The sequence below is a fragment of the Cyclopterus lumpus genome, chromosome 13, assembly GCF_009769545.1.
Source record: "Cyclopterus lumpus isolate fCycLum1 chromosome 13, fCycLum1.pri, whole genome shotgun sequence".
In the NCBI taxonomy this organism is placed as follows: Eukaryota; Metazoa; Chordata; class Actinopteri; order Perciformes; family Cyclopteridae; genus Cyclopterus; species Cyclopterus lumpus.
In genome coordinates, this window is record NC_046978.1 from 10,634,737 (window position 1) to 10,658,621 (window position 23,885).

Sequence of the window (23,885 nt, forward strand, 5' to 3'; positions counted from 1 at the left end):
GTCGATAAAGTCCATAGTGGGCGTATGGTACAACAGACCACCGAGGAGCAGTACACCTTCAGCTGAAGAAGGAAACTGTTTGGCTGCATACTTTTAACACGGAGGTGCCACTCTTCCCTCGTGTCTTTCTATCAAAATATGCGTATGTATTTTCTAAAAAACATATTAGTCTTTTTATCACATTAGATGTTTACTAGACTGAAAGAATGAAAACAAGGACACTTTTTTTTCACCCAACACTTTCGATGCCATTCATTGGAGCTCTTCTAGTGTCAATCAAATGTGGCGATGTCAGCTGACAAATGATACTTTAGTAAATCCTCACATGCCGTACATCACAGAGTCAACAGGCTGTGCGGGGCGCGCACGGAACTTCACTACTACGGGACGACCAAAACAAAGCAGCGGGTCAACACGCCGTGGAGATCAGACACCTTTTGTTTTTCACAGGAAAAGGATCTTTAGAAACATACTTTTGGTTATTGTTAACACGTTTTTTCTTTTCCTTTTTTTTACCGGCTTGGGATGTGACTTTCTGTGTAGACTTTGCGCCCAGGCGGAGCACAGCATTCCCGAACAGATTGATCTCATTCGAGCATTTCAAAGGCGAAGTTGCTTTTTCCTTTTTGAAGGGCGACAGCTACGACGCACTTACATGACATTGTACCATTTGGCTCCTTCACATCTCGACCATGGCGGAAGCGGCCCAGCAGCCACACCTGGTGGAAATCGACCCGGATTTTGAGCCCCTGTCGCGGCCACGGTCGTGCACTTGGCCTTTGCCCCGGCCGGAGTTCATCAACCCGGGCGACTCCAACACGTCCTCGCCGGTGCCGTCCGTGAAGCAGGAGCCCACCGGCAACGAGTTCATCAACAACCTTAGCCTGCTGGAGGAGACCGAGGACTTCACGGAGCAGAAGCCGGTCATCCTGTGCGCCGACTTCCAGTGTCAGGAGAACTGCGTCCACCAGCCACCCCCACCGCAGCAACATCAGCAGCAGCAACATCAGCAGCAACATCAGCAGCAACATCTGCAGCAACATCAGCAGCAGCAGCAGCAGCCGAACCCGCAACTCCCGCATCAACAGCAGCAACAACAGGTGTCTCTGCTCTGCTCCCCGGTGGGCTCGTCGTCCTCGGCCGCAGCTGCCGCCGCTGCCCAGAGGAAGAGCAGCTCCTCCCGGAGAAACGCATGGGGGAATATGTCATATGCAGACCTCATAACCAAAGCTATCGAAAGTTCTCCCGAGAACCGACTAACTCTGTCTCAGATTTACGACTGGATGGTGAAGAGTGTGCCTTATTTCAAGGACAAAGGTGACAGCAACAGCTCTGCAGGCTGGAAGGTGCGTTTCTTTTCTGTTTGCTTGTTCTCATTTGGTAAACTTTGGAAACAGTGTGTGTGTGTGTGTGTTTGTGTGCGTGTGTGTGTGTGTGTGTGTGTGTGCGTGCGTGTGTGTTTACAGCCTGAATGGCGCATGGCTATAGAAGCAGTTCTCGTAGCCGACAAAGTGTTCCAGTCCAGACTGTTGTTCTTACAGAGGGTTCACAAAGGGACGCATTTGTGCTCTTTGTGCTTTATGTTTTATCTCCCGTATCGCTGTAATATCCCTCCGGGGATGTCTCGCTTGTCTGCAGCATTTAATAGGATGTTTTGTAGATAGGCTATCTGTTTTGATCAGATGTGTTTATTGTTTATCTCCAAACTAAATTGTCACTGATTTATCTTCTGTATACATTCTTCTGCAGGGAATTTTAGTCATATTGGCATTTGGTCTTTATCAATCCCCCCACCCCCCTCCCCACACACACAAATGCATTGACAAAAAGAGCTTGCATCAATATGTAAGTGTCTGTTACGTTGTTTAGAATTTGCTCCCAGCTTTGGTCTTATTTTGTGAAACTATGTCCCCACACTAATTGTGACCCATCCAGTTCATGGTGATTCAGTAAACTGGGCAATTACTACCATGACCTTCGACAGTCATCTGACTTCTCAGTATATGTGATTTATATGAGTCTGCTGACTCAACAGTTTTTTTTTTCTCCCTCTCTACCTTCTTGCTTCTCTCAATTATGCGCTTTTCAAAAAATGCTGTGAGTTCTGGCGTGGTGTGTTTGAGACAGCTCTTCTGTCTCTGCTGGTATTTTTATTTTGAGAGATTTTAAGGCTAAATCAAAGTTGTAGTTTTTTCCCATGTTAGAGTGTGCACTTTGACTGAAGTTGTGTTTGGTCGTATGTCGTCGTAAAGGAGATACCAGAAGCGTTCATGTGTCCTGAAAGCTGTCCAAAACATTACACAAGAGGGGATTTACAACTTCTGATGTGGTATGGCAGGCCCTCCCACTGAACACTACTGAAGGGCGTAAACCTCCCTTCGGAGGCGCATAGTTTCAGTGGTGTCTGACAATAAATTGATGACGGTCTCCACTCCCAGCGGGAAATCATATTGAGCCTGTAGTCAGCCATTGAGAGATTTATTGCGGCTTCCCTCTGTTATAGGCTTTCTGGGTTGCCACTTGCCAATTACATGCAAAGCACTTGTGGTGGTTTTTTGTCTTCCCTTGACACAGCTTCCATGTTTGAGTCATGTGCTGAGAGTTGACACGTCCGTGTCAGGCACGAACGCCTGCGTTTGTTTTTTAGTTTTTTACTGAATTACATAGATAGACACAAACAAATCACACTAATAATTCAGTCACAACTTTCTTATTTTGACAAACACTCATTTATCTTGTTGAACCATTTAAAAAAAGAAAACAAGGAAGTTGACAAATCCACAAATGCAGTTGTCAGCAACGCCCAACTCCATATCCATCCATATGACCGTAGTGTTTACAAAAGGCACAAAACTCATTTCGAGGTGTCAAACGTAGTCCCGTCAGTCAAATTATATGGGAGTGGAAGAAAGGAAACTCAGTGTGGTGAGACACGCACGGGCAAGTACAGTTGTGTGTGTGTGTGTGTGTGTGTGTTCCATACAGGGTTGCTTGTATGAACTTGCTCTCTGTTTTGCTTGAAAAGAGCGAAGATTTCGTTGAGCAGTGAATAACACTCATCCCAAAATACTGAATACAAAATGAAGAGGGATGCATTTATGTTTTTTACATTTACCAGTTTGTGGAAGCTAACGTGGATCGGAATAAAGAATCTATAGGCAGTGTGGCGGTAAGGTGGCACCTCAAAACACAAACACACACATTATTATGTGATGAGCAGGTTCTTGCAGAGTGTAGTAAAGACACGGGAGTCCAGCATCATAACATACAAGCGTAGATCATTTACACTTTTCAAAGCATGCAGCAGAGTCACAGGGAGAAAGACTCATTAATGCACCTAAATAAACAGACGTCTCTCAGTGCTGTTCGCTCCATTTAACAGTTATTGTGCGAATGGCGGCTTGAAGAGGGGCGCTCAGCCACCGCCTGGGCTCGCTGCTTATCCTGCCATGTTGGGGGTGTAGACTGAGTAATACTGTGGGAAAGCAAAGTGCCATTCACTGCTGCGAGGCAAGTTATTCATAGAGCTCCCCTCGGCTCCACACAGGGGGGCTATCACACATTGTCCTTTCAGTGAGAACTTACTTATGAGCCGCGCGGCCAGAGACAAGCTCTTGTGTTGCTTCTTCTCCAATGGCCCTCTGATGTAAATATGAATTCCCAAACAGTGAGATTCATTAATCAGTATTTAACTCTTTGATCCTGTCCATTTAATTTGACTATATATAGTCGACTGAGGCCCCATGACTGATTGGAAACACGGAAATATGTAAATTGTGTTTCAGACCTCAAGCTTAGCAAAGTGACTCTCCATAATCAAACAAAAGCACTCAAAACAATAATCATACAACCTTGGATTTTAACGTTGTGAACCTCCAAGAGAGAATAAAACAAACAAAATGATTGTTTTCTGGTGATTGGAAATATCGGGCGGATTACATTGGTCGAGTGTGAGGTCAGAAGTGAGGTTTGTGGTGGCTTTTTTCTTTTGCGTCACAACCCAAACGTCACAATCCTCCTCTTGGCACCGATAGCTGTTCCGACACCCTCAAACATCGATTGTAAAGCACTTTCGGTTCAGTCTGAAGTTAACCAGGGCTCATTTCTCTCCCAGAAGGGGCTCTCCTGAAGGGACCGGGCTGAAGCACAAGACGTTTCCATTAATCTATGATTCACGCTCTCTGCTCTGTAATTGTTTAAGGCCAAGCTTGTTTCTCAGCGCTGCTGATCCTCCACAGTCGGTCGTGTCTGAACTGAGTCATGGCAGCCTCCTCAGTCCTCGGGCCGTCTGCGACAGTGTGATTTTTGAGGACAGTTGTGCCAGGCGGGACCAGCTTGGAGAAGCTCTGCGAGTGGACTGGTCACTGGTCACTGGCACATGATGCCATCCAACAGGAAGAAGAACAGATGGCACAAATTCTGCACCACCAAACCTCTCTGCAGCGCTGGTTATTTATTTTTAATAATGTTCACGCTTTTTTACAATTTCACTCCATGAAATGGATGTAGATTAAGTATTACAAATAGTGTTTTAGGGTGCAGCATACACACACACACACACACACAGCATTTTAACAGTACGATACATGCAGTATGCACACATCCTTGCATACCTGCAAAATAAATTCGTTCTTTCTCATTTTGTCACCACTCGTACGTCAATACGCGTACGTCACCACGGGATAAATATTTGGTTTCAGCCAATGAAGCTGCGTGGCTCCGCTGCTCTTTGATGTCAATATCAAGATCTATTTGGTCATAGGTTTCCTCTCTTGACCTGAAATTCCTCAACCTACGCTGGTAAACACTCCCACGGATCTCCAAACAAACTGTGCCGGAGCAGACAAACACGCAGGTACGAGCAGGTCGTACAGCAAGTCATTGCCATGTAAATGCACCCATTGACCCCATTCCTTGTGTGCGCGTGTGGCTGTGGCTGTGTGGCTGTGTGTGTGTGTGTGTGTGTGTGCGCTGGCAGATGGTTTTCCCGACAGTTCATGCAGAGGTGTATGTTTGCTGTGTCCGCCCCCCCGCGTCCCCCATGAACCCTAGGTATAGAGTATGGCTTAAAGAAATATGGACGCTAAGAATTAGAATAAGCATGCTAATCTGGAGTTAGCACAAAGCCGGTTGTACTTTATTACCGATCACAGACTGCGTGTTTCTCTGGGTCTGAATGTGTATTAGTAGGACAGGGAGCTGGATAGAACAGCAATCCTCCTGTTTCTACTGGTTCAACACACAACACACACCCATACACACACACCCCCCTGAGGCAGTCGAGGAGTCCAACCTTGGCATTGCCCCAAGACATGAGGGGCAGCTGTGTTTCTCAGGCAAAGAGCTGGAGGAGCGCTCCTCACCCTCCTCCCCATTTCCTGCCTGCGCCGCCCGCCTCTCCATTCCTGGTTTTCTGCCTCCGCACAAAAGCAGGGCACACTTAAAGCTGTGAAGGGTTACTTTCCCCCTTTGTTCAAACCCTGAAGAAGCTAACCACTTACTGTCTTTTCTAAAGCATTCAAAAGATAAAGAGAAAGAAAGAAAGAAAGAAAGGAAGCAGCAGAGACCCAGAACGCTCAAAGTTCAGACTGGGTGACACTTGTTAGGAGTTGCATAACAAGACATTTACTGGAATCAGGGAGCCGCAGGCCAAAGTCTGGTGCCACTGGTTAGTCAGCGGAACTGTGAGGCACTGTGTTAGAGATATGTGGGTCGCTGTGTGTGTGTGTGTGTGTGTGTGTGTGTGTGTGTGTGTGTGTGTGTGTGTGTGTGTGCACATAACCTGGGCCTCATAATTAAAGCCCTGCTGCTGGCAGATGCACAGACACGATGGCAGACAGACAGGCCAACACAGGGAACATTCCTCCACAGGCTTTTATATATTTTTTTATTTATTATTGTGGCGTGATATCCTGACTTTCCTACTCTGCCCAGCTGATTTTAATCCAGTATTTCCTTCCAATGTCTTTTTTTCCCACCTTTGCTTTATTAATACGTCTCACATTTTAGAAGTGCGTGTTTGTCCATTTAAAAAAATTATGAATGACTTAAAATGTTCTGCCAATTCAGTACCAGTTTAACTGACTAATTGGTTCAGCACGAGCAGATCCACCTGTGTTCTGTGTTTTTGGCTCAGCATGGTATGAAAATGTGATGACGATGAGTGGAAAATACAGTCCTGTTCAAAGTGATGTAACTGTGCCCATCCACAGTGATTGAATTAGCCAACTGTGTGAAACTACAGCAGCTTATTTCACAACCCCATGCTGTCCTCCTGTCCTGCTCCACATCTGTTATACCTGTCGGCCTGGCTTCAGTACTCCCTGTTGTTTTCTGTCTCTCATTCCCTCTACCAAGAAACCTTTTAGGATATCAATGACTTAAAACTCAACCGACAGGTCAGTGTGGCGCAGCAGGGATATCAAATGGTGTTTATGTCTGTGAGTGGTACATGTTTGCTTATTGATTGATCTAGCCGTTCTGCAGCTATGAAGCCGCATCGCTGCAACATAACGGCATGGTCCAGAATGCCATGGGAGGAAGCCACCGGGCCACAACAGAAGCTGTGAGAAACACATCCCACACACAGGGGATCATGTCTGTCTGTCTGAGGTCATTGCTCTTCCTGCCAGACTTTATTGCAGAAGCAACAATTCTCTCCACTCAAAGTTCCTCAAAAACTTGCAGAACCTATGGAATATGCAAGTACGTTTTACTTTGAACGAGCAATAACTGAGAGTCCGTTGCTCCACAGAACAGAACAACCACATGTGCAGGGTTTGATTTGCTTTTTGATGTTCCAGATGGTCTGCCGTACAGTCAAGTTTTTCTTTTCCTGAGTCAGGAAACTTCTGGCAGCAACGAGACATTTTTACTCTCGAATTGTGACAAATGTTGCTTGATTTGTTTCTGTCATTGTAACTTATTGTTCTATTTATCTCCATCATTATTATTTGTTTTTAGATTGAAACTAATTCTCTAAAACGGATGATGCACTCAATTTGAGCACGACTGCATGTTTTCTGAGTAATAGCTAACTATGTTATAATTGATGCAAAAATATGACACAGCTGGCGCTACAACTGGTAACTTCACACTTATACAGCCTATCTCATTGCAAAGTGCCCCTTTCATTCAGTGCATTCAAACACATCATGTGTATACGCTGTTTCCACCCACCTCAGACACTGGCATAACCTGGCAGTTTATCCAGTTCTTGTTCTGGCTGTGGGCCAGAGGACAGATCATTCAGTGAGTGTGGAGTCCAGACACAGAGTGTTTAAGTGACATACAAAAAGATAGCAGCACAGTGTCGCGCCTCATTCATCGGTACGGAGGAAAGGTGCCCACGCATGCTGCTTTACTCTGGAGTAAATTGACATCCAGCAGCGTGGCCAGGTACATTAAACAGTCCTTTAGGATGAGTTAGATTGTTTTGTTTTTCTCACTACGGGTTTGGTAGTAGCAGGCCGAGAGCACGTGATTGTCTGTTTTGGCAGAGGGTTTGCCCGGGCTTGGCCGTTTGTTACACAGAATATGCTGTTGCTCTGTCTGCCACCACAACTTCTCCTCGGTCAGAAGGTTTTGAAAAATTCTCCTGTGGGGTGAGCTGGAAGACCTCAGTAGGGATTTACAGTGCGGGTTGAGGAACTGTGGTTTTTGGACAATGTCACCATTCAAACGAGAAGTGAAAGCCCTCAACGCTTCTTCACCCATGAAAAATGTGGTTTCCTATCAGTTTCTCATAGCATTCGTGTTTATGTGAAGCAGCTGCAGGGAGTGAGTAGAGCAACACTTTTTACGCGACCGCTCACTGCTGAGGGCCCCAAACCACAGGCATTACCCAGACCCACATTGTTGTGCAATTCCCGCCCTAAGGCGATTAAGTGCAGTGCCTGTCGGACTGGCCGGGCATTATCACACACTCCTGTGAGCGTTCATGTATGTGAACCCAATCACACGTGTGTGTGTGTGTGTGTGTGTGTGTGTGATTGTGTTCACATACACGCTCACCGGAGCTCTGTAGCTGGCCGGCACGGGTCAGAATTTCAATGCACACTTGAATTTCGAAGTTCGTGCTTTTTGTTGTCACGGCGAATAATCATTTGTTTCGAGGTCAAAGGGTGTCAAAGTGTAACCGCCCTCAGGAGTGTTCTCTTTGGGTTTGCGTTGGTGGAGCAACAACGCTGCACTATTATCTGTGTTGTGTAGCGAAGCTCCTGGATGACGTGGTGTTTACAAAAGCAACACCTCCCGGTTAGGCTCCACTTGGCGTTAGCTTCTACTGGCACATACCGCGTAGACTAGAACCACAATCACGTCTAAAATTGATTTTGGTAAGCTATGATGGGATGTCCTTAGCTTTCCTGAGAGTCTTTACGTATGCCCGGGACTTCTGTGAGGTATACATTGGACTGTACTCCATTGGATCAATAATAATCCATTTAATTTATATAGTGCTTTTCAAGATACTCAAAGACACTTTACATTAGACACAGTTGCGGGGAGCAATGCCGGGTTAAGTGTCTTGCTCAAGGACACATCAACTAGGGCGGGGATTGAACTGCCAACCTCTTGATTGAAAGACGGGCATGCTAACCACTGACCCATAGTCGCCCCCATCAAATCATTCATCTCCTTTTTGGAGTAATTTAACAAAAGAGAGAGAAAAAGGAATCATGCTCTGTTAACGGCACTGGGTTGTGTGTCGTTGTGTTAAGAAACCCAGATGGTTAATCATAAACTCATTTTTGTTAAAGACAATGCCATTTGGAATTGTACTTAGCAAAAGGTGAGAAAGAAGAAGATACAATATCTTCTACCATGGTGCCATTTTTGCATCTGTGCAGATACCCAATCTTCTATCCAGCATGAATCTCTCTCTCGCTCTCTCTCTCTTTCTCTCTCTCTCGATAAGAGATAATCTAAATCCTATGATTATGATGTTCCACATGGTGAACGTATTAAACAGTTGGTCATTTGCCATTACTGTTGTTACCAATATCGGTTTATTATACTATGATAGTTTCGATGCCATCGATATGAAGTTGTCTGCTCCAAATGCATGAATGGTCTCACAAATGTCTATGGAATCGCGAGTAGAGGAAGCAACACTGAGCGTGACCCCAGATTCTGTCGCTTCCTTCTCTTCCGGTGTTTTCTTTATTTTTATTTTCCATTCTTCCGCTACTCTCCACTCAGAGCTGGGAAATAAGATAAATCAGTGTTATTGCTTATTGTTCCTCTCAATCATTTCTTTAAATTATCATATTAAGCACTTAGCACAGTGTATCTAGTTATTGTGCAAATTCTAATGCCACTGTGATGTCCATATCAAATAAATAATTAGCTGGTATAGACACCAGCTAAATGAGAAGTGAATGCTGGGGTGAGGCTTTGGTTTGCTCATGTGGCTCCTGCCCTGTACTGGTGCCAGCTTAATAATGGCCCCTGTGATTGGGATGCCTCGTCCAGGTCCCAGTGGCCTGGCTTAATGTCATACTTGCTATTTATTCAATTCAATTCAATTCAGTTTATTTTGTATAGCCCAATATCACAAATTACAAATTTGCCTCTGAGGGCTTTACAATCTGTACACATACGACATCCCTGTCCCAGGACCTCAAATCGGATCAGAAAAAACTCCCCATCTACTGTCTCTCACAAACATGTGAGCCCTCATCGTGAACGATAAGGTTTCTTTTCTTCTATCCATCCATCCATCCATTATCACCCGCTTATCCGGGGTCGGGTCGCGGTGGCAGCAGGTTCAGCAGGCCGACCCAGGCTCCCCTCTCACCCGCAGCACTTTCCAGCTCATTCTGGGGGATCCCGAGGCGTTCCAAGGCCAGCCGGGAGATATAATCCCTCCAGCGTGTCCTCGGTCTTCCCCGGGGCCTCCTACCAGTTGGACGTGCCCGGAAAACCTCTAATGGGAGGCGTCCAGGAGGCATCCTGACTAGATGCCCGAACCACCTCAGCTGACTCCTTTCGACACGAAGGAGCAGCGACTCGACTCCAAGCTCCCCCCTGATGTCCGAGCTCCTTACCCTATCTCTAAGGCTGAGCCCGGCCACCCTACGGAGGAAGCTCATTTCGGCCGCTTGTATCCGAGATCTCGTTCTTTCGGTCACGACCCAGAGTTCGTGACCATAGGTGAGGGTTGGAACGTAGACCGACCAGTAAATGGAGAGCTTTGCCTTCCGGCTCAGCTCCCTCTTCACCAAGACGGACTGGTACAGCGCCTGTTTTACTGCTGCAGCCACACCGATCCGCCTGTCGATCTCCCGCTCCACCTTACCCTCACTCGTGAACAAGACCCCGAGATACTTGAACTCCTTCGCTTGGGGTAGGCAGTTTGCCCCCACCTGGAGGGAGCAATCCGCCGGTTTCCGGCAGAGCACCATGGCCTCAGATTTGGAGGTGCTAACTCTCATCCCTGCCGCTTCGCACTCGGCTGCAAACCGCTCATGAAAAACCACATCATGTTTATTTGGGAATAGTGCAGTGGCGGGTCAGGCCTATGGATGCAGGCCGCCACACAGGCACCCAGCAGAGGTCCACACACTGCATCTTTATCCAGGCGGCCCGGCCCAGCCGCTCTGCTGATCAGAGGTGAAAAATATCCCCCCTCCACAGACACAGCTCTGTGCATTTACAGGCTCACATTGTGTTGCACATAGCAACACATGCGCATATTTCAGCATGGTAAACTTGGCCAGCACAACCCGGTCCCTGTCGCACACATGAGCCGTGTGCTGCTTCATTCTGAGTCAGGAAACCAGCGAGCACAAGGGAGAGCGCCGCATTGTCGTTAACACGCTGCTGGGACATCATTTGAAAAGTATTTGCCGCATGTTATCATAAACAGTTCATGAATAGTATGACACAAATTAAATAATAATGCAAATATTATGTGAATAATTCAATCCGTCACTCTCTTTCTTTGTAGCCAACGTGTATGGGCCATGCAGGTGACACAAGAGCTGTGTTTATAATCAATAAAGCACAATAAATATATTGTTTTTCTTTCAACATTAAATAACAACTTCTCACATGTGTTTATATGTTTTGCTTCTTTTTCTGAGAGTTGTAGTTGAAGCTGAAGCACCGAAATGGTTTGAAGTGTCATTTGAAGTGTACACATTACAAGAAGTTGAGGCAGCAATCGCAGTTTGCATTGTAACAGAAACTTGTAAAATGACAACATGATAGAAAGTGAAGGTCAATACGTGATGATATTGAATTATCACAAAGCTGCGGGTAAAGTTTCTTGAACAACAGTAACTTAAGCTGCTACATGCAAATATTTAAATTGACTTCTTGGACATTGTCATGACGTAAGAAGATATTTGATTCATGTTAACTGACTGAGCTGAAACTTAGAATTAGATATTATTATTGTCTCCTGCATCAGTCTTTTCGATGTTAATTGCAGTAGAATTGTCAGCTTTGCATTTTGCCTTTTCTAATTGACCATGTGAAATAAAACTGGTAAGATTAAAGAACAGATTGGATTTAAGGTTTACAGCCAAAGAACATAAAACGTTCTGCCTTCTTCCCTCAATCACCAACTGTTAAATTCCCTGTTAAATACTTTTAGATTGCGTATTTAAAAGTTTTGAATATACAATTTACTCACTCCTTCAGCCAAGTTTTCTTTCGGAGCGATTTGTCTAAATGTCAGACCTTGGCCAAACCAGAGGAAATGGCAGATGATTTATTATTCTCTCACCAGGTTCTGTTTGTTTAGATCCATAATGGGGGAAAGTCCTAAGTGGCAAAGTGTTTCTAAGATGTACAGCAAGAGCTTTATCCGCCTTTGTATTGCTGCTGGAAAAGCCTACCTGGACAAGGGCCCCCTCTTTCCTTCTTCCTCTTGTTTTGCCCAGTCAGACTACAGAGTTTTGATTAGGAAGTACTGGCCCTTGAACCCATCGTTTGCTTCAGCTAGTCCCTTGCATTGCACCAACCAGGGCCTCATTCTGCAGCGTTTTGCATAGAAACCAGAGGCATCAATGGGATCAGTATCAGGACTGGCCAGCTCTTCCTGTGCGGATACAATGCAGCAGGAAGTTTGCTAATAGCCCCTCGACTGTGTCTACTCGTCTCACACCATCATACGGCGGTGAAAGATCCTGAAGTGTCAGTGGCTTTGCTGCTTCTCACCTTATGCGCAGAACCACTCACGGACTATTTATCATTTGTCGGCGGCGTCTGTGAGACCGATCAATCCTAAGCTTAACCAATCATCATAGTCTCAAGCTTCCAAGTTTAACTGTGTGTGTGTGTGTGTGTGTGTGTGTGTGTGTGTGTGTGTGTGTGTGTGTGTGTGTGTGTGTGTGTTTGGGGGGAGGGAGTTTGGTTCCACTCAGATTCCTTGCAGAGGATTGTGAAAACGAGATCCTGCCAAGAGGCCGTCAGTAAATACATTTGCACACAGATTTGCTGCTGTATGATTTGTGTTTGCTGCCTTTCCATCTGTGCTATATGATGCTTTTATAACTGACCATTTTGTAGAGGTACTTTGCTGTCATAGACTGCTATATTTGGGCTCATAGCACTCCAAAGTGAATTTAAGGAGATCCACACTGAGCGCTCTGTGTCGGGGCCTTCACTCTCCCTTCTCTTTGCCAAATTGAATAATTGGAAGTTGACGTCAGCGGGTGAGAAGGGACCCTTTTTGCTGCAACATGAGTGTGAGATCAGCTGTGGTCAGTAGTGTACGTGCATAATGTCCCAGAGGAGCACGTGAAAAGGACGGAATAGAAGACTGGATAGAGGGCGAGGGCAGAGATAATCTATTTCTGGTGCGAACCAAGTCCTAGGGTCAGTTTCCATTTTTAATCCGCGACTGCTTTTAAAAACAGAAATTGTGGCCAAGCAGGCTTATAAATGTTTCGCTGTGAACAGTGACACATTTATGCGTTCTCGACTCGAGGCGCTGTGTTGTGTTGCTCGCTGCTACGCAACATTAATGACAACATTCATTTCCTTTTTCTACGGACTGTTTTAAAACCGAGGGTATAAATAATGTTTAAAAGGCCCGGCGCTTTACATTTCCTGTGCTCTGCTTTTTATTTCCACTGCCTTTTATGATCATTGATGTATTGACTTTAGTAAATAGGTCAGTGATTATCACTGGTCAGTTCAATATTGTTGCTGATGATAACTTATCAAACTACAAACACATGAAGTCATCGCAGTCCATTCAGATTGCTTTGCAAATGTGGTAATGTGAAGGTGTACTGCTGTGTGTGTGTGTGTGTGTGTGTGTGTGTGTGTGTCAGAGAAAGAGACAGCCAGATTCCTTGTGTACATCTGATTATGTGTGAAGATCAGTACGCCCAGACTGTAACAGTCTCCTTTTTAATTTCAATAAAACAAAACTAAGATGGCAGTAGATAAATACTGTATCCTATGACTCAGCACATTAAGGGGAAATGTAGGTGCAGACATTTAAAAAAGCAAGTCATTAGGTCTTGTCTTTATTGACCATTGTAATAAAGCAAAAATCTCTCCAAAAAACCATTCAAGTTGATGTATTGCTGTTTTAGGTCATTTTGGTCTTTGAAGTCAACTCATAGTATCTTTAGCCTTGACGAACTGACTCTGTGGATATAACTATGACCTCTTGCTCATGTTTGCTCTTTCCCCGGCTGCAGGGGTTTTCTCTCTCGCCAGTTTGCCCCAATGCGCCACCTTTAGAAACCTGATGTTATACTCTATTGGAATCAGTTGGACTACTGAGTGTGTCTTTCGATGACTTTGTTCCCCGTCACTCACCTGGAGCCCCGTGCTGCTGCTGAGAGGCCAGTCTGCTGAGCTGGTGTTAGGCTAATAACGGGTTTACGTGTTTTCTCTCCCCACCACATTGCTCAAACTCAGCTAGACTCAGCACAAGGCTCCAGACATGACCAAGCTACAGCTTTAGGGATACTTACTTTGGCGGTTAGAAGTGGTGCATTGCACCCTCTATACCATAGGTTGCCCTCTTCACATCTGCAGACATGACACATAGCTAGTTACAGTGCAGGAACACACCTACTGTTTAGTCTGAAACACGGTTCACAGATGGTGGAAAAGATTAATCAGAACGGCACCGTTTCTCTAATGAGTTGAGTGGAAACAGTGCAGGGAAACCACATTTATGTTCTCACTTTCACCGGTTCCATATCTCTCCTACGTATATGTGAAACTTCTCAGAGATCTGCTGGCATGTGAGCTTGTATCTGCTGCTCGCTTTAAGTCAGTGAGGAGGGCGCATTGCTGCAGACGCATTATACCTCTAGCTGTATGGGCTTTGCAGCTGAGGTTTCACTTGTGGCTTCACTTGATTCAAAGCCGCTCTGCAAGTAGGTGGTGTTCGCTTCGCTGGGGATTTCTTTCAATCGACGAGTTGACATTTGAGCAGCTCTGAGAGCGTCAGCACCTCGGACAGTGGACCAGCGTCTGTCTGGCGCACTGCCTCCAGCTTTTTGCAGGTATTTGGCTTCTTTCTGCTGGAGAGAGTAGGAGAGGAGAGGGGAGGAGTGGTGAAGGTAGGAAAACAGAGGAGGTGAGGTGAGGTGAGGTGAGGTGAGAAGAAAGGAAACAGGATGAGGAAGGAGAGGACATGGAAGGAAACAAGATAAGGAGATGTATGAATTGGAAGGAGGTGACAGAAGATAAGGAAAGAAGGTGAGGAGGGAAAGGAGATAATGAAAAGGGGAGGGGAGGACAAAGAAGGAGACGAGAGGAGAAGAGAATAGAAAAGAGGAGATGAAATTAAATGAGGAGGAAAGGAGTCGAGGAATAAAAAGAAGGAGAGGGTGATGCACTGAACACTGTGGCCTTTCAGTACTGCTGCCAGTGAGGTAGTTTAAACCAGCACAGTGTGTTCTTTACTGGTGCATGCTTACTCTGTGACACACAACCTCTCTTTCTCTATTTCTTAAATAGCCTACCCTCAAAACACATTCTCTCTCTCGCTCTCACACACACCCAGGCATCATTACTGAAAGTCATGAACTATCCAGTTATGTAATTCAGTTTCTGCAATTACACCACAAAGTGAACATTACTTTTCTAAAAGTGTGACATCAGGGATTGCTAAACGTAAACTCTGTGGGGGGGGGGGGGGGGTCTGGAGGAGGGGGACCAAAGTTAAATGTGTGCTGTCCACTTGGATCACGACGCTGTGGCTTCGCATTCCATGCCTTTTTCTCAGCCTCATGACCACCGCGTTTCCTGTGAGGCAGGAAGTCAGCTCTGTTTCCTGTCACAGTCCTCTTTCATGTGGTCACTTCCTGGTGTTTAGCCGGCGCCGCTCTGTTGACTCAGAGAACAGAGGTGGTGCTCCTTGCGGCGGGCTCAGGCAGAACAGAGAAAAGTATTTTGTATTATCTCTGGCCACATGAACTACAGCCTTCAGAGATAAAGTTGAGTTCCTACCTGTTTTCGAATGATTCAATTCCTCAGTGCAATATAAAAGGGTTTTATTCACATTACTAACATTATGTATTTATGACATTTTGCAGTCTACTTCATCTTCATGCAATCTTTTATTTCTGTTCCAAAACTGTCTCCCCAATCAATTTTTTGGTGGGAAGAAACAAAAACAGTTTGAGATGGGACAGTGTTATTGTCATATTTTAAGATAGGCCCGTCCTCATGCGACAGTAATCAGAGTTCAGTTCTGTGAAATCGTGAGTTTTGTAACCTTGCTGAGGAATGTTGATTGTGATGGCTGCCCGGCTGGGAATCCTGCCTTTACTGTTTCCTAAGAGATACTAACAAGTTGGCTCAGATTACGATTGAACTTTGCACACAGTGATTAGCCGGAATGTTAAGATTCCTGTGTACTGCAGAGATAAATCAGCGTCACATACAGTCCCTGAATCCAAAAGAAACTGACTTTTAATTTCTGTGTGTGTGTTTGTCTCATTAAGTGTAGTATGACTGTACTTTCATGTGCGTGTGTTCATCTAAAAAATCGTGTTTTCAAACCACAATAACACGGCAGCACGCTGCTGTTTGTCGTGCTGCCAGTGCACTAAAACCATGAGATCTCTCAAACACAGACACACACACACACACACACACATTCTGAGACAAGGCTTTTCCATTGGCCCCACCAGACAATCTCAGCCACACTCCCCACACGGCACTCCAAGTTCTGCCGAGTCCTGGTAAGTCCCATCGGAGCAGTCTTTATGACCCCTCGCTCTCTTACACATACTTTTGAACTGGTTTTACAATGTTCTCCAGAATCACAACATATTGGGTATTGACTCTGACATTGGCCAGCATAGAAACCAGAGCCTCCGTGGTGGTGACTTGAGCTGTGAGTTTCTCCTTCATGTCATCAGGACATCACGGCGTCTGCACTCACATTGCAGTCATTCCTTGTTGCAGCACAGTTGAAACTACCAGCACTCTTAGCGGTCATGGAAAGGAGAGGCTCATGACCAAACTACTCTTCACATGTTGTCAGCGATGTGCAGGCGGAGAGAGGAGGAAAGTATTTGTTAGGCTAGTCAGGGAAGGGCTGTCACGTCGCTCTGATCGTGCAAGCTGACCCAAGACTATTGGTCATTGGATTCAGAATTTCATTAATTTGTGAAGGGCCAGTGTTAATGCGGGCCCACATGTGCCCGAGCGCCTGAGGTCCTCCAGAGAGAAGAGAAAAAAGGTGGAGGGAAGGAAAAGTAGGAGATTTTACAGACAAACAAGAAACAGGAAAATTAAAGGGCTGGAATGGAATATAATAGAATTTGATGCAGCAGATTAGTCAAATAATTGATCCATTGATTGTCTGAAATCAACAATTCTGTTCATTGTTTAAAGGCAGACTATGTTACTCATGTAGCTCAGTTTATGTATCACTCTAACAGTTGTACAATGTCTTCGGTGGCTCTGGAAAGAGCTTTCCAAAGTTTGAGAAAATGACCGTTATCGTGTCATAATAATGTCTTGAGGGTAATCTCAATTTGGGCTAATGATTTACAATTTCTAGCTGAAACCTTTCATTACAAACTGAGATTGTGGTGTTTGGAATATGTTGGCATTTAACAGACTAATAAAAGATGGCATCACGTTGAATTATGAGAAATGCAGTGTTTTAAGAGCTTGGCCCATACCAGGGTCTTAAAGTCTGGATACAGCCTCTTCCCTTTCAATTTGTCTTTTCAAATTTGTCTACCAACTATATGGAAGTGTACCACTCAATGGCTGTAGTGTGCTCCTTGTCCCAGTTGTATATCATAGTAAAATGAATAGCTTTGTTTTTGAGGCTGTTGGACAAAACAGGCAATTTGAAGATATCTTTTGAGGCAATGGAAAACTGTGCCCAGCATTGTTTATGAATTTCAGATTTTTGGGGGGGAATTAACAAATCATCAAATACTTAGTGAAGAAATTAATCAAGAACGAAAATACTTTGGTTGGAGTGGGACACGAGTTTGGTAGAGATGAGGCGGACTGTGAACCAGATGTGAAGCAGTGACTCACAGCAGGAACAGGCTTGATGACGTGAGCCACCATGCACGCTAAGCTCTGCATGAGTGTGTGTGTTCCAGCCTGTCTTCCAAAACAACAAGCTTCACGCATGCACAGTAATGTCTGGCCAAGGTTTATTACTCCATGTTGTGGCCCGGACGCAAACCGATACGGAGCCAAAGAGCGTAACTCATCCTCTGAGGGTTAAATGGTCACTTCCATAACAGTTTGGACAGATTAAACGTTTCAAATTCATAACGGGACGAAAAACAAAGGAAGGGTCCCAGTACAGAAATGGTGTCTCTATGTCCGTGGTTTGCTTCGCAGACGTTTGCCCAATATTCTCACTCTTGTTTGCAGTGTTTTAATACTGCTTCACTGGCTTCCTGCACAAAAAATTAGTTTTTCCATTGGGGGTGTCACTAAGCAACGTTGGAGCACGGTATTAATGTGTCCGTGTCCTCCATTTGATTCTGTGCTGGTTCTGTCAAAACACATAGTCAGGTGGAATGTGGGTTGGTATAATGAAGGAAATAAAGGCCTGCATGTACACTATGTGTGACGATAAGAGAGGCTGTAGATTAATCCTTGTTCTGATCAGGATGTATTGCTCATGGAGGAAACTTATTGACATCTATTGTGTGTGTGCTTGTGCACACGTTGAATTGCACATTGCATAACATTTTGAGTGACCTTAAAAAGGTCCAGTTTCTCTTCTGTAAATCAGCTGTCAAGCCAGGTGTGTTCAAAAAAGAAAAAAGAACCACCTGTACGGATGGATTTGATGAAAACGGATCCGAGGTGTTTTGAGAAAAGGACAAACACAAATCTGATTTTTCCGCTTTCTGGTTTGTCTGCCTCTCACCCAGCCTCCCTCTTCCTCTTCCTCCCTCTCCCCCAGAACTCCATTAGACACAACCTGTCGCTGCACAGCCGCTTTATTCGCGTCCAGAATGAGGGCACGGGGAAGAGTTCGTGGTGGATGCTGAACCCCGAGGGCGGCAAGAGCGGCAAGTCCCCGCGACGCCGGGCAGCCTCCATGGACAACAACAGCAAGTTCACCAAGAGCAGAGGAAGAGCAGCGAAGAAAAAGGTAGATGAATAAAGAAGCTTTTGAGCTCCAACATCGCTGATTTTGAATGTTTTAACCCATGCCAAGATTTTCTTCATAATGTATCATGATAAAGACCAGACATCATTTGGGATTTTGGTAATACAATCATCTGGACTTAGCTTCGTAGAGTTAAAGGAAATTAACTAAGAAGGAATTAAGTCATATCGATCCATCTTACTGTTTCTTAAAGTCGTTATGTCTGTAAACATCCCTTGAAAAGCTATTCTCAAAATATGATGAGCTCTATTGATGCAGTATTTAGCGAGAATACTTATACTACTGTATTATCTTTTCATAATAACATTCAACTCTTTGTTGTATTGCCAATGGTATCTGCCCACAACATATGTTCTACTGACACATACAGTACACTGAGAGTCTCCTTGTCTCCTTGTCTCCCCACAGCTGTCCCTGCAGGGCGGCCCTGACGGCGGCGCTGACAGCCCAGGCTCCTACTCTAAGTGGCCTGGCAGCCCCAACTCCCACAGCAACGATGACTTTGATGCATGGAACAGCTTCAGGCCTCGGACTAGCTCCAACGCCAGCACTCTGAGCGGTCGTCTCTCACCCTTCATGCCCGAGGACGACCTCGGTGAGGCAGACGTGCATATGGGCTACCCAGGAGCCCCCGGGACCAAGATGACAGCCACCCTGCCCAGTCTCACAGAGATGACAGGCTCTCTGAGACACGGTTCTGAGAATGTCATGGAGAATCTTTTGGACAACCTGAACTTGCTCTCGCCCAACAACTCTCAGGTTGGAGGAGGGGCGACAACCCCTGGCTCCTCCCCCTCTTCGATGATGCAGCCGAGCCCTGGGTACCCCGCTTACAGCTCCCCCGGCATGGCTGCGCAGCCTCAGCAGGAGTACCGCAAGTGTGTGTATGGCCAAGCAGGGATGAACAACCTGTCGTCCATGCCGCTGCAGACACTGTCAGAGAGCAAGCCCAGCTTCGGACCCAGTATGGGCCAGTACAGCTGCCCCGCGGGTCTTCTGAAGGAGCTGCTGACGTCAGACACAGACCAGCACAGTCAGCTCATGCCGTCAGTGGACACTGTGGTGTCTCAGTCCAGTGGCGGCTGCATGCTGCCACCGTACAGCAGCAGCCAGCATGCAGCCAAACTCATGCATGGTCTTGCTCACACTCACCCTCGCAATGTGCACAGCCAAGCCCCGGCCACGTCACCGGCCATGAATGGCCGCCTGCTCATGTCCCTGAGCCACAGTGGGTTGCCCACGCGTTTGCCTGCAGCCAAAGGCCCTATGCAGATGCCTTATGGCCTCTCCAGCCACCTCAGTGCGGGAGGCATGCCTGGTGGCTTCTGCCCTCTCAACATCAACGGATATGGCCGACCAAGCCTGCCACAGCCCTTGCACCCGGAGAAGCTGCCCAGCGACCTGGACGACATGTCCATCGAGAAGTTTGAGTTTGACATGGAGACGGTCCTTCACGACACTTTGATGGACGGGGACTCCCTGGACTTCAACTTTGAGCCAATGGTGACCCAACAAGTTTTTTCCCACGGAGTGAAGAACACCACGCACAGCTGGGTGTCAGGGTAGACACTGTAGTGCTGTTGCTGTTTGGTAAAAGGCACAATCAGGACTCATTTGAGACAAAAAAAAGTGTATTTTGGAATGTTTAATCCTCAACCTAACTTCACCTGCAGTCCATGTACCATCCATCAACACTTCTGTTTCAAAAATACCTTTCGGATCACTTCAGCGGACTGAGACGAGTCGTAATCAGCTGAGGTCGATTTCCGTTAGAGCCCTCGAACCAGGTGGAGATGAAATCTGAATTATCTTTGAAATATCAAATTATTTGTACAAACTAAGTGCCAAAACAATTTGCCTTAACATAAGAGCCAAACTGAAACACACCTCTCTGGTTTACTCACCAAGGTTGCAGCGATCTCTTTGCAAGTGACACTGCCAACTCCATCTCATCATCAGCAGCAGCAGCAGCAGCAGCACAATCTGTAGACGTGCACAAACTCATACCATGATGTTTACTGGGTGTCCACAATCAGCCTTTCCGTATGTACAGCGTAGTGATAATTGATTACCACCACAGAAGAATTATGAAGGTAATCTGGCTCATGGGTTTGTGGACGGAAAGCGAGAGACTTCTCAAGGGACCCTCTGATCATGTTACATATTTATTCACTTTGTTATTGCCTGAATGTACATAGCGTCATCAAACAGTTTGTAAAATCTGGCCTCTTAGTCTATGTTCTAAGACTGTAAATAGTGTTTACAGAGCAGAGGCAAAAGTCGAGGCAGCAGAAGTGAGCCCACATTGAAAACTGGATCGGATTCTTTGAAACGCGAGTTGCCAGATCTGTGCTTCAGGAATTCTTCTTAATCAGGCTGTAAAATGGTAACACACTTTCTGACTGCTTGTACATACATTAAGAATGTATATGAAAATTATGTCGTAGATGTTTATTAGATTTAGTATATATTTGAGACCTAAATTATTTGTGGTTAATATAGATTTTATCTAGTCCATAACCTGCACTCAGATATCAGAATTGTTCTGAGTCATTCGTCAATCTGAACCTTAATACCACAGGGGCCTATTTATTGTGCCTAACAAAGTAGATATCGACTGCAGGCTTGAAGGGTTTTATATTGTAAATTTCTACGGTCCAGAAGATACTCAAAGCCAGTAGTCTTGAAGAAAAGTTCAGCGTATTCTTTATTTCCAGTTCCCTGCTTTCACTTTTGTGTTGGGAAGTCAAACAGAAAGGAGTGACTGTAGATTGTTATCGTCCGGGTTTCCCGAACGCTTCGCAGCCATGTGAATGTTAGGAGGTCAAGGCAGGTTGGTGGATAAAAGATATTCTGCGCTGCTTTTGTTTTCGCATCGAGGCTGAGTCGCCGGGGATTGTCATTAAAGACACTGAGTATTTAAGCAGCCTGTCCCCTGTAGAGTTTCAGAACTTAGACAAAAAGATATCTTCTTTGTCTCAAACGGTTAGTGTGACTTATTAAACTTAGTACAGCACAACAACTTTTTGTCCAAAGAGAGCAGTCTGTCTTGCTTTTAATGAGACTCCACATTCACTCTGCCCTTCTACCTCTACCCGTCTCCAAGTCAAATGATCGATAACATAAAGTTAATGTGTGAATTCATAGCTCCAATCATCTTCTCAATAACACGTCTTTTTGAATTTGTCCCTGAAAAGCGCCACTAAGTGTTAAGTATTTTATCTAGCGTGTATATTTGCATTTTCTGTCTCGCTTCTCCCACTTATCGCTGTACTAACAATGAGCTTGTCGGCCTGTCAGTGACTTATTATGCAGAGTCACAAATAGTGTGCAAGTTTGTGGTTACCGTTGTGAAGATGGTGTCTATGAAGTCGACTGGTTCGGTGGCTGAAGGACCGGGTGCTTTAGAGATAACACACTTTAGCTGCCTATTCTACCTTAATGTTGATTGCATTATTTATCCGGAAACCACAAACATCAGTGTGAGTCTCACCATGTGTTGTAAAGGGCTCTGAGTGTGCAGGTTTTTATTTAAGTCCTACTACTAATGAGTAACCCTCCAACCAGGGGGGGGGGGGGGGAGAGAATGCTCTTTCATTGGTTTGGGTGTTTGGTGGAGATGAAAACGTACATACTCATAATAAATCAGATCAGTAATAGCACATGATCTGACACCGCCGATGTTGTTTTAATTTAACAGATCCAGTGAGTGGGGCAGGTTTAAGAAGAGTAAAATGAAATTCTTAACATTTCAAAAGGCCGTTAAAGAAGCTGCTGTTTGGCTTTGGTGCCAGGTGTTGCCTTTTCTTACCCAAATATGCCATAGTGTACTATAGCCAAATTTGCCTTTTTGAAGTCAAAGTGATATATTTAGCATTTTAATCATGTGATATGTTCAGAATGAAATATATTTATGCCGGTCACTCAAGTCAGGATAAACTGTAATGAATCCATGTAGTCAGTGCCACACAGGATTCACTCTAAAAGTAAAAGAGCTGTACTAAGTAAATTATATCTCTAAATGTATAAATGATTGAGTCTATGCATTGTATTCCTTAATTTTATGTTGCTATTTTCCTTTTCTTTGAATTTATTGACAAATATATTTTATTGTAACATAGCGCTGTGAGATGTTATGGTGTTGTCGTTGTCAAACCTCTATGTTCCAGATAGTTATATGGGATAAAAATGAAGTTTATTTAGAAAATAGATGATGCAGTGATTATTATGCTAAGCTTTTGTTAACTGACAATGTTGTATTTCTTGTATTTCGCTACAGTTTTTAGAAAATAGCATCAACAAGCAAATTACTGAAAATAACGTTAAGATATATTGAATTTTCAAAATGGAAAACACAATATTTAGTCTGTCAGAGAAGTCCTCCTCAGAATGCAGATTCTGGACCAATTTTTGTAATTATAGTAGAACGATATTGCACTTTTACTTAAATGTTATGACAAAGTGCTCCTTGCAACAAGAGGAAGAGTTACCATTACATATTTTAAAAAGAAAATCTGTTACATTGAATTTATATACAGGAATAAATTGGAATTGTGCTGTGTGATTTGCAATCAATACAAATATGTAACTTGTTCAATATTAATGTATTAAGACCTGAATAAATGTTCTTCTGTGTTAAAGATGTGTCAAATGTGTCAATAACAAAAGGTATTGCAGGCAGAAGTTTGGGTTTGGTACAAACATGATAATAAAAAAATAAGTAGTAAGTGGGCTATTGAGCTCACATTATGTTGTCACATAGAAGTAATCTACTTGGTTGTCTGAAACATTAGTTTGTGGGGCCAAATAAATTCTGTTTCAGAATAACAATAAGCAAGGTCGGAAACTTGAATAGCAAAAACAACCGTCCAATACATCTATGCGCAAATTAGGATTACTTGTTACAATACATGTATGCATAATAATGACAATAATGTGACGAGAGCGATAATAAGCTTTCATCTTTCAACTTTAAACGTTAAACTTAGAAAATCGGATAAGGGTATGGCTACTACTCTTTTTTTTAAAGCTATAGTAGCAAGCGTTCTGGGCATCATAACATCAATTCCCAATCAATACTAATACTACTACTACTAATACTAATACTACTACTACTACTACTTCTGATTCCTGCCTCCAGAGCAGTTAGTCACTGATTCACTGGTATACCATTGCTCTTCCATCCCAACTAATGAGCCAAATGACATTTCCAGGTCAAAGTGACTCATGTTGTGTAACAAGACCTACAGTACTTGACAAGATGTCTATTAAAGTTGCAGAGGGTTATTGACAAAGT

At 44.5% G+C, this 23,885-nt stretch overlaps 1 protein-coding gene across 2 annotated transcripts; it reads left to right on the forward strand.

Moving 5' to 3' along the window:
* Positions 1-117: 117 nt before the first annotated feature.
* foxo1a (forkhead box O1 a) lies at positions 118-23,229 on the forward strand. 2 transcript variants are annotated; one of them, XR_004610682.1, is made up of 4 exons: positions 118-1,346; positions 18,380-18,571; positions 18,998-20,376; positions 20,498-23,229. XR_004610682.1 is itself a non-coding variant. In XM_034547779.1 (3 exons), the coding sequence occupies exons 1-3, from the start codon at positions 693-695 to the stop codon at positions 20,153-20,155; spliced, it is 2,004 nt and encodes a 667-aa protein (XP_034403670.1). In that variant the 5' UTR covers positions 118-692; the 3' UTR covers positions 20,156-23,229. The 2 variants fall into 2 exon arrangements, 1 of the variants encoding a protein (XP_034403670.1); XM_034547779.1 differs by having other exon boundaries at positions 18,998-23,229.
* The last annotated feature ends 656 nt before the right edge of the window (positions 23,230-23,885 follow it).